Here is a 16,959-nt window from a genome sequence, read left to right on the forward strand (position 1 = left end):
GATCTCTGAAATTTAATTCTAGCAGGTATTGTGGACTATATTTTACTAATTCATATTATATTGTTCACATTTTGAATATCATTTTATTGATAATTGCATTATTTTCTAAGTTTTAAAATACTTTTATACACTATTTTTTAACTTTTTATTTTTTAAAAAAGAAACAACACAAGTGACCTTCTCCCTGCTTCCAGTCATTCCGGCCCCACATTTACACAATGGTTTCATCTCTGCCACTGAAGGTTCGTTTTTAAAGTTTTGAGCTTCATATACATGGACTCAAGCATTATAGACCCCTTTTCTGGTAAGGGGCTACTTTTGTTATTTTTGACATTTATTTATGCTATTTCATGTGTAAAATTACATCCACATATTGTCATTTATTCACTTAATGGAATGCCTTTGATATAAAATCTCAACGTTTTAACATATATGGAGAGAGAGTGAGAGTGAGAGTGAGAGTGAGACAGAGAAATGTTATACCTGAGTCAGTCCATTAAGCAATAAATGACAATAAGCTGATCCATTTTCCTGTCGATGGATTTTAATTTATTATAAATATTTTTTGTATATATATATATATCTTTTCCCTTTTTATTCAGAAAATACGTGGAGTATGTATTTCTTCATCACAAAACTAAGTTTAATTTGTTCATCTTTATGGAACTATAATTGATAATAAAAATTGTATATATTTAAGGTTCACCACTTGCTGTTGTGTTATAAATTGTTATATTTTCACTATGACCTAGGAATTAAAATATCTATTACCTCACAGTTACCATTTTATTCCTTTTCATTTATTATGTTTGTGTCCAGTGAGAACATCTGATATCTATCCTTTACCAGAGATCAGGTTTGCAATACAGTCCATTGCTTTACATTACACCTCCAGAACCCATTCAGCCTGCACAACTGAAACTTGGTGCCCTGGACAAGCATCACTCCATTTCCCCTCCTCCCAGCCCTGAGAACCACTTTACTACTCTCCACTTCTAAGAAGTTGAATATTTTAGTTTCCACATAACAATGAAATAATGCAGCATTTGTCTTTCTGTGTCTGACTTATTCCATTTAGAATAATGTTCTCCAGCCCCATCCATGTTTTTGGAAACATTATAATTTCCTTTTTGTTAAAGGTCAAATCATATTCCATCGTATGTTTATACATTTCCGTTATACACCCATTTAACTATGGCAATTAACTTTAAAAAATTCTAGGCCATTGTGAATAATCTTGTTATAGACCTGTGTTTTCAACTTACTGATTTTATTTCCTTTGAATATATAGCCAGATGTGGGATCACCAGATTACATAATAGTTTCACTTTCAATTTCTAAAATAACCTTTACTACCACACCATTGAATAATTCCCTTTTCAGCAGCTTACTGTCAGCATCTCATTGTCTTTTTTCTGTGTGATAATATTCATGTTAGGCAACATGAGATGATATCTCACTGTGGTTTTGATTGTAATTCTTCTGAAGAAAAGGAATGTTGATCACCTTTCTACGTCCTGCTGACTGTGTATGTCTTCCCAAGAATACAATGTCTATGCACAAGTTTTACCCTCTTAAAAATCAGTTTATTTGTATTTTTTGCTATTGTATGGGTCCTTTATACATTTAGATAGAACCCCTTTCAGATATACAATTTCACATAATTTATTTTTCTGTGATTTTGGTGTCAAATCCATATAAATCATTTTCCAGATTAATTCCAGGATGCTTCTTTTTTTCTCTCTGAGTTTACAGTTCTACATATCATATTATTTTCAATCCTTGAGTTCATTTTAGGTGACTTTTGTATATGATGTGAGATAACATCTCATTTTCTTTCTGCATATGGATGCCGAGTTTTTACACCATTTGTCAAAAAGACTATCCTTTCCTCATTGTGTGTTCTTGGAACACAAAATCTGGCAGAGACACGCAAAAGAGGAAAATGTTAGACCAATATTCTTGATGATAGACCTAAAAATCCTCAAGAACATACTGGCATATTGAATATACTAGCACATTAGAAAGTTAATACCTTATGATCATGTAGCTTTTACACCTTTCATGCAAGGTTAGCTCAACATACATAAATCAATAAAGGTGATTCATCACATAAGCAGAATAGAAACCACTCTGCTTTCCACACTACTCATAACATCCCAGGCAGAATTCCAGGTTCCACTGAGGCATGGCATCCAGAGGGCAGAGCTCAGGGGATGATCTTAGGGCACCTGCCTCCTGGGGCAAGGTGCTTCCTTTTCTCAATTGTGCACTTCCTCCTTCTGCAAGCTATGGAGTGAGCACTTGTATTGCCATGATTTATATATGTTCTCTCCACTAATATGGCAAAAAATATTTATTGAATTTTTAATTTCATTTTCTCTGAAAAACACTGCATTGGCAGAAAGAAATAAACTGTATTTCTTATCTTCCCACACAACCAAAGATTCCTGACGACAGAGCTGATGTGGTGTTCTCATAGGTGGATCTCTGCTCCTCAGAGGTGGCCTTGGTCTTCAAGTTTCAGCAACTCTGGGAAACCAAGGACAGCTCCATCCTTTACTCCCTGCTCTGCAACTCACCTGAGAATGGCTTTCTCATTGGAATGTCTCATGTTTAAAAAATAAGAGTCCTTATTTCATGTTTGGGTGTCCAGATGCACCTACTGTATCTAGCCCAGGACTGGAGACACTTTGCAGAACACAACATCACATGAGACATGACCAGTCACATTGTTTTACTTCAACAATTTCAGCATCCTCAGAAGAAAATTAAAATTGTTGAGACTTTTTCATAAACATGGTGCCATATCCTTTCTCCATTTTCTTGCCTGTTCATTTATGTCAGAATAGGTGTCAGTTATATGTAATAAGATTAGAATTCTACGATCTTTGATTGTATTTTTGGTTTATGTTCCAAGATGTAGATTATAACATTTACCACGCTCATTTTTATGTCAAAAGAATTCTGCATAATCTGAATCTCAATATTTTTGGAATCTATTAAGTAACTGAAATTGTAAAAAAAAAATACCACTCAAAAACCAGGAAAGATGGACATGTCCAGAATGGCAACTGACACTTGCTTAACTGGAACAGAAGCTGCAGAAGCCACAAGCTGTTGAGGTCACCTATATGGTAAGCACTATAGACATCTGAAGACAGATGTGGACTTGGTAAATATGACAGTTCCAGAGGGTCTTGTCCTTCTATGTTTTCTGAACTTTCTATCCAGAAACCTCTAGATTCTAAAAAATACAATCCAAATACATTTTCTATGTGTCAGATTGGGGATGATTAATTACTGAGAAACATACCAGGAGCCTTCTTCAAAAGCTTCTACAAGGAAAGACTTTTCCAGAACCTTATCCTATATGAAGGAAAACAAATGTCTCATTCTTAATTTCTCTCTCATTCTTTCATTATTATACAAATGCGTAAAGATAACCAATAGGGTAAGATGAAAATAAATAGTCCAGGAACACTGCAATCACAACAGGCAGAGGTGGCCAAAAATGAGCTATTCCCCTGGAGATGCCTGGTCAAGGTCACAGCCCAGAAGAGGAAGCCGATCGAGTCTCTAGGTTTCCAATGTCAGAACAGGCTGTGCTAACCCTCACTGCACAATCCATACTAACCGGGATGATGGCTCTGGATCAAAGATGAAAGTGTGGAAATGCACAGACTCTATCTGAGGACGACACAGGGAAACTAAAAGACAATGGCAGAGAGTAAGAAGAGGACAGTAGGGCAACATGAAACCTCTGACATCACCATTTTTAAGATCAAGCTCTTGAAAACTCCCTCATTGACCTCTACTTCTTTTATCATGGGTCCTTTGCTGAGTTCCTAGCTGAGAAAGTGAAAATAACAACCTGTATGCTCTTCCCAAGTCTCCACTTGCTTCCTGTTTGCTTTAGATCTCTAAGGGAAAAAAATTCAGACACCTGAGCCTAGTGTCAGGGTAGGAGGCACTTTCTACAGGCTAGGTACAAGGAAGAAGTGAAAATGTGTGTTATTAGAATAGTGGATATGGAGTGAGATTTCATCTGAAGGTAGCTGCACCCACTGGTATTCTCAGATGCAACATTCACATGCAAGAGCCCAATGAAGAAACAAGGCACTCCCAAATCTTCTGTAAGTTTTTTTTATTGTGGGTCTAATAATTAGTGCATCTGGAGCTTCCAAGAAGGAGTTCCGTCCTGTGTCATAGAATCCTAGATTTGGTCTCTCTGCAGAGTCCAGTAGGTTTAGTAAGGCTAATCAATTATTGTAAGAGATGGTGTCAGCAGCACATGGTGTCACTGAAGGGGAATTCTAAACCAGGTCACAGCCACTTCATGCTGGACTACAGAAGCTGGCGTAAAATGCTTTGTGAGCCCCAACAGGAACCTTCTTGCAAGGCAAAGTCTGGGCTGGAGGGGGCGCTCAGGAGCCACGCAGCACAGGTTTCAGCCCAGGAGCAGGTGCACAGGATGCTGCTGAGAAGGTTTCATCTCAGGGGATGATGGGTCTTCCTTTGTTGGAAAAAAAGCTAAAATAAGAGTTCAACAAGTTGCTGATGTGCCCTGAAATATTATATCACATCTGAACCATGCACAGGGTTTAAGGCAATGAGAAATACTTTTATAGTGGGCTTCTAGCATTAACAATATCTTAACAGCGAGAATATGAAGAATAGGGATGGTTTTACTAATTCAATTAATACAGGATTGTGGGAGTCACTATATTTCTATGAATAATAAATTCAGAATTCTGTGTTAAGTAATGTTTCCTGCATTGTGTGAGTGACAGGTGGATCTGAGAGTGTGGCAGGTGCACAGACCTAGTGAGTCAGAAATCAATATGAAAAGATGAGGATCTATGGATATGAACTAAAAGTATGTAATCATTTCATGAAATTCTATTAAATGGAGTAGGAAGCAAAGCCCAAAGTTATTCAATACACAAATTACTTGGAAATTATTTTTGGAGCAGTGAGTTATTAAAGTTTCAACTTCTAATTCCTAGTGTCCGTGATATGAGAAAATCATCTCCAATTATGCATCACAGGGCAAATCAGTAACCAAGAGTCTTTCCATTGGAGTCCCTGGGGGATCAGGCACCAGGCAGGTGCTAGAGACTCTGTTTCAGGAGCGCCCAGTGGATCTCACAGGAACCTGCTGGACACTCACATGGAAGCTCAGCAGTCACTTTCTGAGAGTCACCAGTGAGCTGTGTTGGTGCCTGACAGATTCAGGATAGGGCCAAGGCACCTACTTAGTGTCATGAAGATTGATGGTCCCAAAAATGATCCAGGTGTTTTCTACATGAATCAAACGTAGGTTCACAGCGAGGAGCCTGTTCTGAGGGGGATTATTCTTCAGTGAAAGGACCTCTGTCCAGAGATATTTCTAAATGGACCAGGGCCTGCATTTCTCAAGCAGGACTAGGGCTTGGACCATCAGCATCCCACTCTAGTAAGGCTAATGTGTCATTTATTTTCTCTTTCTTATCATGGATCATGCTTCAAGCTATGAAATGCTCTGTTTCATAAATATGTAAACAACCCGAGATCCACTGAGGTAAATATGTTCTGTGCACTGAGAGCATCACCCAACAACCACATCCCTCCTATAGAGAATCCCCTGAGAGCCCAGCTCCTCACCATGGACTGGGCCTGGAAGATCCTCTTCTTGGTGGCAGCAGGTACAGGTAAGAGGTTCCCAAGTCCCAGTGATGGGATGGGAATTGAACTCAGTGAAGGGGGCTTTTATTCACTCCTGTGTCTTCCCCACAGGTGCCCACTCCCAGACGCAGCTGGTGCAGTCAGGGGCTGAGGTGAAGTTTCCTGGGGCCTCAGTGAAGGTCTCCTGCAAGGCTTCCAGATACACCTTCACCTACCGCTACATGCACTGAGTGCAACAGGCCCCTGGACAAGGGCTTGGGTGGATGGGATGGATCACACCTTACAATGGTAACACCAACTATGCACATAAGTTTGAAGGCAGAATCACCATTACCAGAGACAGGTCCATGAGCACAATCTATATGGAGCTGAGGAGCCTAAGATCTGAGGACACAGCTGTATATTACTGTGCAAGATACACTGTGTGAAAACCCACATTCTGTGAGTGTCAGAAAACCCAGGGAGAAGCTGAGGAGCCTGAGATCTGAGGACACGGCTGTATATTACTGTGCAAGATACACAGTGTGAAAACCCATATTCTGAGAGTGTCAGAAAACCCAGGGAGGAGGCAGCTGCGCTGAATTTGAGGAGATTACAGACCTTACAATGTTTAAAGTTGTTTAGAAAATGGGCTAAACAATTGGGAAATGTGTATGCACTCTATATAGGAACTATTTCTTTCAACGGAGACCCCATATGCAAAATACACAGAGCGGTAAGGGCAGCAATCAATCAGGCTGATGCAAAGATTCCCATGGAGGCTTTGTGCAGACCTAAGTTTTAAAATCAAATAGATAAATAATTTGGAGCAAGATTGCTGGTAACATGGCTAAGACTAAATATGATTTCTAAAAACTGCCCCAAATGTATTCCAAAATATCTGTCACTCCTTTTACATAAAAATGTATTAAAAAGTAGTTTTAAGACCACAACAAAACAGAACAGAAGGTGTAGAGAGTTACTCTGTGCCCCCGCTTCACATATGCACAGCCTTGCCCACTATCATCATCCTTCCCAAGCGTCATAAATATGTTACAATGAATGAACTTATATGAACAGATTGGTTCTTTTTTTTTTTGGTGATCCCTTGGCATACCAAGCCTAAATTATCTTAAAGCATCACAGGTTCTTCAAGTGTGTGCCTGGTGATGCCAGTTAATAGGAAAAGTGAGTGGGGGTATTCCTATTTGGACTCTTTTTAGAGGATTCATAAAATATATATTCTCAGACAGGTTCTGTGACTCCTGATTTCCTATGTCCCTTCTCAGAGGATAAGGTCTCTAAGTGTTTAGAGGTAGATCCATGTCTATGGAAAGAATGCAACTTCTGGTAAATCCCATCAGGAATGTCCTTCCATGAGAAGTGGAGACCTTGGCCATGAGACACATCATGTATGATTCTCTATAGTTCCATTAGATTCACTGTAAGCTTTGTGGGTGTTTCTGTACGAGGCCCTTTGTACAGAAAATGAAAACACATGCACGACATCCAGGCAGAGGCAAAAGCTTCCATCTACAAAGTAGGAGAGACATAGAAGAAAGTCTCTCGTGGGTGGGCACTGGTTCGCCTTGCTGGCTGCACACTAGCCAGAGGCATGAGCCTGATAGGTCTTGGAGAGTGAGAGCCCCACTGGGGTCACTGGCTTTAGAAATTCCTGCTTGACGTTGTCAACCCAATGGCAAGTAGACGCTAGAAGAGGACAAGGTGCACACAAAACTTCTATTAATGATCAATTACTACACACTCAAAAACTGTAATCCAGAAAGTGGCAGGTGTCCGCAGGGACAAACAGAACTTAAGTATTTAAAAATATAGGGAAGACACTGCCAAATGCCATATGTTTCAGGAAGGTTAACTCGGAAATGTTGACCAAGTGACTGAAGGGCAGTGGTGCATGAGGTGATGTGACAGCCTCAGGGGCTGCACATGAGGAGGGCCACTTTCCCATGCAGGCTTTTCTTCCAGGAACTGCACCAGGAACTCAAAGAGGATTGGGGAGAATTCTGAAAACATCCTGGGGTGCTGCCTGGAGAGCAAAAATTATGAAATAAAAATTAATAAAATATTACATATGTTAATAGAAACTATTTCTGAAACCTGTGGAGGTCGTGACATAAGCCATCATTAGCTGTGAACAAACATTTTAATCCTCTTTTCATGGGAGCTCAGTTAGGTTGCATCGGTTCTTTTATGGACAATATCCTCCAACTGCTCTCTATTTCCTACACATTCCCTGCTCTCTCTTTGGGACAAGTTCTCATCAGTGAAATGTGGTTGATGTACTGAGGTCTTCACTTTTCCCATTGTATTAGTCAAGATTATCTAGAAGGACAGAACTGTAGGACAGAGGTCTGTATTGGAAGGGGAGTTTATTAAGGAGTATTGAGTCAAATGATCACAAGGTGAAGTCCCACAATAGGACATCTGCAACTAAGAAGCAAGGAGTCCCAGTCCAGGTCCCAAAACCTCAAAAGTTGAGAAACCAACAGTGCAGCCTTCAGTACTGCTATTGTCAGAGAACACACAGGAGTTAATTCCTATTTCTACCTCTCCCAACCAAAAAAATGTGTAAGAAACTAGACATGGTAGGTTTGAAACAGGGTTTGCCAAGTGTTAAATTGTGTCACCAAATGATATGTCAAAGTCCTTACTAGAATCACCTTAGAATAATTTCTTACTTGGAAATATGGTACCTGGAGATGTTATTAGTGAAGATGAGGTCATAGTCATGCACTGTGGGCCCTCAATCTGGGAATACTGGTGTCTTTATAAGAACAAGAATATTTGGACACAAACACAGAGACACACAGTGTGCCATATGACAGCCAAGGCAAAGATTAGAGTGGTGCAGCAGCCAGCCATGGCATGTCAGGGATTACCAATCACCCCCTCACCCTTTCCACAAGTGAGGAAAGGGCAAGCAAGCATTCTCCTGAGTTTCAGAGGGAGTGCAGCAGAGCTTACACCAGATTTTGAACTTCCAGTCTCTAACTGTAAGATAATACATGTCTGTCCTTTTAAGCCACTTAGTTCATAGTATTTGATTTTGGCAGCCCTAGGAAACTGATACAGAGTTCTTCACCCAAAAGGATGAAGTCTGTCTGACAAACAGCCAAGGTCGTGGATGACAGACAGCCTGAAGATTGCAAACCTCCAAGAAACCAAAGAAGGTTATATAAACTATGGGCAGCCCCATCTTCTAAAGGCTGCTTCTTTTGTCCACACCCACACTTTGGAAGGAGAATCTTGCTCTTGGACATGGGATTCTTGGGTAGACAAGCTGCCAAGAATCCAACATTGTCATGAATTAAAGGTCTCTGACATTTTCATCATCATCAAGGGATATTCTGTCAAGTAGTAAGTCAAACATTTCATCAGTGATCTCCACACCAATGAGTTCTGCATGGCTTGGAATGCCTCAGGAAACATACAATCATGGCAGAAGACAAAGTGGAAGCAAGGCAGTCTTACAAGAGGGAGCAGAAGGAGGAGGTTAAACTATTTTCTCTCTCTTGGGTGTAAAGATATAATCTTAAGGCAAAGAGCAGAATCTATTTTCTTAAGCCTTAAAATAGACTCCATCTCTCTCCCTTTCACCATAAATATTCTCTTCACATTTATCTAACGGTATGCTTGTATCAAATATGTGCCTTTTTGGAAGTTCCAGAAGTTAATTTTGAGACAGACAGACTAAGTCTGGAGACGCAGCTGCAAAATTCCAGGTGACTTCAAAGTCGCTGGTTAGTAACCCAGGCCTTGCAGAGATGATGCCAGCCTAGGATCCAGGTGGACTGGGATGCCAGAGAGCAAACAGAGTAAGACACACAGACCTTGTACTCAGCCCAATTTCTGAATGCCTTTATAATCAACTTTTCCTTTTTTAAACCCCTGCCTTTTCTTCAAAATTAAAGTGGTTGCTTTGGATGGGAATCCGGTCACTTCCCCCTCACCTGTTATGGTTAATACACTCATCTTTGTACCAGATCTTGCCCTTCTTAATTGGATTCTGTAAGTGACGGGCATCCGGAGCTGAGTGAGGTTAGAAACTGAATGACATATTGGGGGTTCATAGACCCCGCGTTCTGTGAAGTTGATGGGTGGATTCCTGAGGAAGCCTGCAAGCCTGTTAGTGATGAGCAGAACTGCATCCAGCTATCAGGATCTGCACTCCGGCTGCTGTGAGCCTCTCACCATCTTCCCTGGTCCCAGCTGCCCCGGATGGTTCCACCTTGACAACGTGCTCCGTGTTCCGGGTGGTGGGAGAGCAAGGGGGCTCCTTCGGCAGCTCCTACAGGGCTGCGAATCCAGGGCCCACTCGGTGTTCCCTGTGGAGTCTCTGAGGGAACGAGGGGCCTCTCAGGGCTCAGAGCTGTGCGCCTTTGTGGAGTGGGGGCCGAATACGGGGACACTGGGGGCGTGGTGAGAAGCGGAGCGAGGTCAGCTCCCGGGACCGTCCGCCCTGAGCCTCAGGTGAGCCAGGGGCGCCTGTGAGCCTTGGCCTCAAAGCAGCGGGAACCTCTCTGCCCACCTCGGGGACCTGATGGCGGCGCCGCCCCTCCCAGCTGGACACCGCGGCCTCCGAGTCTCCAGGCCAAAGCCTGCACAACTTAAAGGAAGTCACCGCTGATCTACACGGGCACAGACCTTTGGATGGGCCGGCGCGGCGGGACAGGAAGCACCGGGGCAGCCGCCACAGTGACGCGCGGTGTCGGGCAGGATGTGGGTGGTCCGGGGAGGCGCGGGGGCTGATGGGATGCCGGCGGTCCTGGGACGTGCGAGGGCCGGAGGGACACTGGCTGTCAGGGGAGGCGCAGGGGCTGATGGGGCCTTGGCGGTCCGGGGCGCGGGGGCCTAAGGGACGTGGGCGGTCTTGGGACGCGCAGAGGCTGGCGGGACACTGGCGGTCCGTGGAGGCGCAGGGGCTGATGGGACGCACACTATCGGGGAGGCGCGGGGACAGATGGGACCTGGGCGGCCCGGGGCGCGGGGGCCGCCGGGAAGGGGGATCCGGGTCGCTGCTCCGTCCTCCCTCAGGCCGTGCAGCCCTGAAGCTCCGGATCCTGGGGTGAGTCCTGTCCCAACTGGAAGAGACCCACCCAGTCCTGACAAGGGACAAAGGCCGTAGGGCCAGAAAGGCGAGCGGAATCCTGGAGGACGACGGGAGAACGGGTAGCGACCACCGGGCGGTGATCCTTCTTCTGCCAGACCTTGACGTGGGTGAGGAGAAACGGAGAAGAACCGTCCACGTTTGTCCCACTGGCCGGCCCTCCACCCTCTACCGGCCGTTTCTAGAAGGGCTGTGTATGACACATGAAAAAGCCGCTCTCGGCCTTCCTCATCTTTTTTGTTTTTTTAATTGTACGTTAGGGTCAGGGGTACATGTGCAGATCATGCAGGATTGCTGCATAGGTGCACACATGGCAAGGCGGTTTGCTGCCGTCGTCCCCCCGTCACCTACATCCGGTGCTTCTCCTCTCATCATCCCTCCCCACCCTCCCCAGCCCCCCGTTCCTCCCCTGGCCCCCCACACAGCCCCCCACTGACCGCAGTGCGTGATGCTCCCCTCCCTGTGCCCACGTGTTCTAGGACACGAACTCATCGCTTCCCCATCTTTTAAAAGAAAACATTTGCTGCATCTGTCCCGTCTGGATGTAAGGAGGTTCCAAGGTATGCTAGAGTCAGAAAATTACACGTCTTCTAAGTTACCATCTGCTTTTTAAAAAATCAGAGAAAATGGGTGTCTTGTGGAAATGACATTTTGAAATGGAGTTATTAGACCAGCCCTGAAAGGAGCACAGGAGCCACACGGTGACCTTTGTCCAGTGGGTTAGAGGACATGGAGGGGACACGTGGGCACGAAGGGAAAAGGGTTCCATGCCAGGCTGCTCATATTCAGAAGACATTTTCATATAATTGCCATTGTTTTGTTGATTCCATTTTATTCCTCACTAGTGTACATCGTTGGCAATACTAAGTATTATTTTGAAATATCTAGTCTTTCTAGATGTTCTAAGTGCCTGATAAATGTTAAAATTACAGGTAGTAAAATACTATACTTTGTAAATATCTTTTTGAAATTTTTTGTGGTGGTAATGTCCAAATCCGTGATTGAGTCTCACCCACAGTGTTTGTGCTCTGGTTCAGGGGAGAAGAGGAGAAAGTTCAGAGTTCTAGGCCTGTGTGCTCACAGGGAGGTGAGATTAAAGATCACCTCTTTTGTCTGTGCATATGTTTTGCTTATCTATGGATATCGTGTATATAGAGGATGAACAAGTCCTGCTTACAACATCTAATCTTTCCAGATGTTAAACAGATTACCAGTGTATGACGAAAGTAGTTATTAAACTAATGTAGTTTGTACACATTGTGTTAACATTCACACAAAGCCTGTCTTCTCAAAGGGACCTGTGGGCCCTCCTGCCGCGCCCTCTGGTGCCAGCTGCAGGAGAACCTGGCCAGGGGAATGTGGGCAACAGGAGCTGCTGCTGCCTGCGGGATTGGACATGTAGCACCAAGCCCCTTGTTAAGGCCTTTACTTATCTCCATTAATCCTTGAGAATTATATGCCATAACAGACAGTATTAGTACAGTATTCTTATTTTACAGTAGAAAAACTAGAGCCTCAGAAAGGTTCAGTAACTTGGCCAAAGGCACAAAGACATAAATGTAGGAACTGGGGTGATGGTTGTCAATTTCCACATTAATATCTGCTAGTCTGAGCTATTTAACACATTCATCAGACTCAAGGTTTCACTGAAAGGTGTAAAGGTAAAAAGTGACTGTGAAAATTAATTCTGAAGAATCTTTAATAAGAGAAAATACAAGCACTCCATTGGTTAACTTAAAATTACTTTCTAAGAAAGTTTCCTGGGAGAAAGAATCTCTTAAATTATCTTTCACTGCATAAATTTGAGGAAAGTTCACGTTTGAAAGTCTAATGTAAAATTTTAACCACCACAGGTTCAATTTTAAATAATTTCCACACCTATTTATAACAGTCACTGTGGTACAAAGCAGAAGGAAAAACTTAATGTCAAAGCAGTTATTTCTAGGATTTCAGTGGCAAGTTTCTGGATGAATCCAATATGCTCGAGCCAATAGTGCTCCAAGCAAAACAAATTAATTTCATTAGGTCTTTCCAGGCCTCAAGACAAGTGAAAATTCTATGTGATTCTTGTCTCATGCAATATCATGCTTCATGGACCAAGACCACAAAAGGCAAAGGATATTTGGATTAGCTATTTTATCAGAGCTTCGGGCATAAAATTTAGGTCTGCATGATTACAAAGTACACAACCCAGAGAAGGTGCTGATCTAGGCATGGAAGCTATATATTTCCCGTAAGTGAATGTAAGTTGTCTCAACTTTCTGAATGAATGAACTTTCAAGGCAATCATTATTGCTAGCTCTTAAAATACTACTGACACAGTCCTAACTCTGACAGTAAAAGATACAACCAACACTCTGGTAATTCCCACCAGGTCTGCCCAGTCAAAGAACCATGCTCTTGTTTCCAAATGCCTGTTAGGAGATATCAGTTATTTTATTACAGAATATTTAAAAGGCAGTAATACTTGCAGCGGTAACAGCAGTAGTTTTAAGTGACTAAAGCCACACTATGACAACTAGGGAAATAATTATGTTTGACAAATCATTTTACGCGTAATTGAATGCATATCAAACTGCAGCATACAGTAATACATTCATCCATTTCACTTAGTGAATGGTGGTAAAATAATCCATGGTAACAAGTATGATTCTTGCCTTCATGGAACTTATGAGGGGAAGAAAAGTTAGTAAAAGAAAATAACATATTAATTAATCAATAATTACAAACTGCAATAGTGATATGATAGAAAGAAGGTGATGTGACAGAAAGCAGATACCTGAATTCTGCTACTCTTGACAATGTGGGCAGAAGCCTCTCTGATGAAGTACCAGCTTAGCTTGCTACAGGCCTAGAGAAGAGCATGTAGAGCAGAGAACTGAAAAGTTTCTAAAGCAGGTAAGAGTTTGTCTTGCTTAGGGAACAGAATAGAAGTCATTGTGTTTTGATTTAATTACCACGCTTTGCATAATGGTTCATTTCTTTTGGCCTATTCATTGCTGGTGATTTTCAAAGGAATCTCACTACTCTTTTGCATTTTGTCTCTATGGCAACATTGGGAAGTTTTACCTCTAGCATTATAACATGATCTAGTGACCTGACACATTTGTGGTAAACAGTACCCACATATTCAGCAGCTCTTTGGTTTTCTCTCCACGAACCACAATTTTTTCTATTCTGTGTATGAGCATATCCTAGCATCCCTGTACATACCCACATAAATGTCTACAAGCCTATGAATTATTCTCTGTAAATAAAAATTTGTCTCAATTTCCCCCAATGTTCATAATTCTCCTGAGGGTGTGAAAGGATCCAGGAGATGAAGGTCTTTCTGGATCTGTTCAAACAAAAGGCCCAGAGACCACCTGGTAGATAAGGAGCTCACCTGGCTCTGGATGTTGAGTCTGTCTCTTCTGCTCTGTTATCTCACAGAAGGTCAGTTCACTTGTTCAGGTCCCAGGAAGAGAGCCCAGGTTTGTCCTAAGTTTATGACACACTCAACTTCTGATGACTCTCCTGTTACCTACATCCATGGAGATACGTTATTTATTAACGGAGCAAGTATCTGTCTATAACAGAAAAAAGAAAGATAAATTAATATATACTGACTTTGACATTTCACCAAACTAATGTCAAATACCCAAGTTGCAATACCACACACCCCAGGGTAGGTTTATACAATTCAATGGAGGAGAAAGTCTTTCAGAAACAGATGAATCTGAATTGATAAATATGTGTGTAAGGACTCTGGGCTTGAGTGTCATTGTCCAGCCATGTTTCACAGGTATGATCTGTCAGGGAAGGACCAGAGTTCCCTGTGCTCTCAGAAGGGAGAGCTCACAGAGGCCATCTCTGGTTCCCAGGAATGGCAGTTGCACAGATCTTGGAGACTATCCTGCAGAGCTGACCTGTTATAAAGTTTGTGTCTGAAGCTGTCACTGCCATCCCCAGTCTACATATTTTCACACAGAAGTGTTTAGAGGTCTGGCCACATCTTCAGAGTCACACATTGAGAAGGATGGCAGTATGTCCCACTACCTTCTCCTGAGATCTCAGACAGAATCTTGAACTCCAAAAGGTTGCAGAGGGCAGCTCTCAGGTGCTTTTTTAAAATGACCCACTCCCTGGGACAGGGAGCTTCCCTCTAATCATGACAAGTGTTCTGAACTAAAATAAACATCAGATGAATCCAGGCTTGTCTGAATTCATTGTGATTGTTACATTCAGCTCCTGTTTCAATGTGTATGAATAGGTAAATGACAATTTAGATGACCTGAATGTGAGGTTTGTCTTATGTGAATTTTTAAGGGTAGAGCAGTATTGACCCTATTCCAAAATCTGTCCGTGATCCATGATCACACTTATCTCCCAGACCGGTTCCTTCAGCACATCTCCCTACCTGGAAGAAGAGGACTCTGGGCTTGGGGAGGGGAGGCCCCAGGAAGACAACTGAGTTCTCAGAGGGCACAGCCAGCATCCTCCTCCCAGGGAGAGCCTGAAAGACTGGGGCCTGCTCATCCCTTTTCACTGCTCCATACAAAGGCACCACCCACATGCAAATCCTCACTTAGGCACCCACAGGAAACCACCACACGTTTCCTTAAATTCAGGGTCCTGCTCACATGGGAAATGCTTTCTGAGAGTCATGGACCTCACATGCAAGAGCATGAAACACCTGTGGTTTTTCCTCCTCCTGGTGGCAGCTCCCAGACGTGAGTGTCTCAGGGGTGCAGATATGAATTTATGGGAGCTGCCTCTGAGCCCAGGGCTCACCGTGTGTCTCTCTGTTCACAGGTGTCCTGTCCCAGGTGCAGCTGCAGCAGTGGGGCCCAGGACTGGTGAAGCCTTCGGAGACCCTGTCCCTCACCTGCGATATCTATGGTTACTCCATCAGTAGTGGTTACTGGTGGAGCTGGATCCGCCAGCCTCCAGGGAAGGGGCTGGAGTGGATTGGGAGAATCTATTATAGTGGGAGCACCTACTACAACCCATCCCTCAAGAGTCGAGTCACCATATCAGCAGACCCGTCCAAGAACCAGTTCTCCCTGAGGCTGAACTCTGTGACCGCGGCGGACACGGCCGTGTATTACTGTGCGAGACACAGTGAGGGGAGGTGAGTGTGAGCCCAGACACAAACCTCCCTGCAGGGAGGCGGCGGGGTGGGCACAGGTGCTGCTCAGGACCAGCAGGGGGTGCGCAGGGCCCACAGAGCCCGAGGCCGGGTCTGGAGCACGTGCAGGGAGAGCAGGGCTTCCTCATCTGCTCAGTGGGCTCCCTCCCCGCCAGCACTGGAGCTGTGTCCAGGGCTCCTTTCTTTATTATCTGTGGTTCTGCTTCCTCACATCCTTGTGCCAGCAAAGAAAGGAGGAAGACATTTTTCTCTTACAGTTGAAGTTTCAACAATTACTAGGAACTTTCTTACATGTTACTGCATGACCCATTACAAACCTTACTGATTTTAAAAAATGCTAATTCTTCCCAGCATCTCTTGATTTGTGTCATCAATCGAATTGTGCCCTCTTTGAAATTCATATGCTGAAACCTTAAATCCAATGGATCTATATTGGAGAACAGAATCGTAAGGATATAATTAAGGTTAAATTTGGTCATAAGTGTGAGAACCTAATGCAATAGACCTGTTGTCTTTGTAAGAAGATGAAATAACACCATAGACCTCTCATTTTTCACGTGCACGCAGAGAAGAGCCATGTTGAGACGTAGTGCACTAGAAGGTGGCCCTGTGCAGCCAGGAAGAAGCCTCACCAAGAACCAACCCTGACAGCACCTTGATCTTCAACATTCAGACTGCAGAATTGTGATAAAAGTCAGTGTCTGTTCTTTAAACCACCCACAACTGTTGTCTTCTTATGAAGACCCACACAGACTAATCCCAAATAACTCTGTTAGCTCTGTCTCCTGGAAGGAGAAGCAGCCCCCTGAGGCTGGGCACAGCTCTCAGATTTCCACATGAAGTCGGCAAAAATAGTAGCTGTCATATAAAATTGTGTCATGGCCCTGTTGGCCATTTTTGATCAAGGTCTCTGAAAAAATCCCTGGTGTCTGTAACACACAAGATGTCTGTTATCTTTTGTTTGGAAGTAACAAATGGACAATGAGTACCAGCTGGATGTAGACTGCCCACTGACCATCTTCTGCTGTCTCATAAGTATGTCACAGAAAACCAC

The 16,959-nt window shown here is 43.3% G+C and overlaps 3 gene segments (V, D, J or C); all 3 read left to right on the forward strand.

The window, feature by feature from the left end:
- LOC116546669 overlaps positions 1–2,627 on the forward strand; it is a gene marked incomplete at its 5' end in the record, with an annotated part of 3,526 nt that extends 899 nt beyond the window's left edge. Inside the window, 1 exon segment of the V gene segment in view lies at positions 2,483–2,627. Coding sequence covers positions 2,483–2,627 — 145 coding nt within the window.
- A 2,883-nt stretch (positions 2,628–5,510) lies between these two features.
- LOC116546670 lies at positions 5,511–6,134 on the forward strand. The segment is given in 2 exon segments: positions 5,511–5,693; positions 5,779–6,134. Coding segments are annotated over 2 exon segments (441 nt in total).
- A 9,211-nt stretch (positions 6,135–15,345) lies between these two features.
- On the forward strand, positions 15,346–16,252 carry LOC116546671. The segment is given in 2 exon segments: positions 15,346–15,486; positions 15,569–16,252. Coding segments are annotated over 2 exon segments (390 nt in total).
- Positions 16,253–16,959: the final 707 nt, after the last annotated feature.

This window comes from Sapajus apella, unplaced genomic scaffold (assembly GCF_009761245.1).
Source record: "Sapajus apella isolate SASKATOON/1434 unplaced genomic scaffold, GSC_monkey_1.0 scaffold1206, whole genome shotgun sequence".
Lineage (NCBI taxonomy): Eukaryota > Metazoa > Chordata > Mammalia > Primates > Cebidae > Sapajus > Sapajus apella.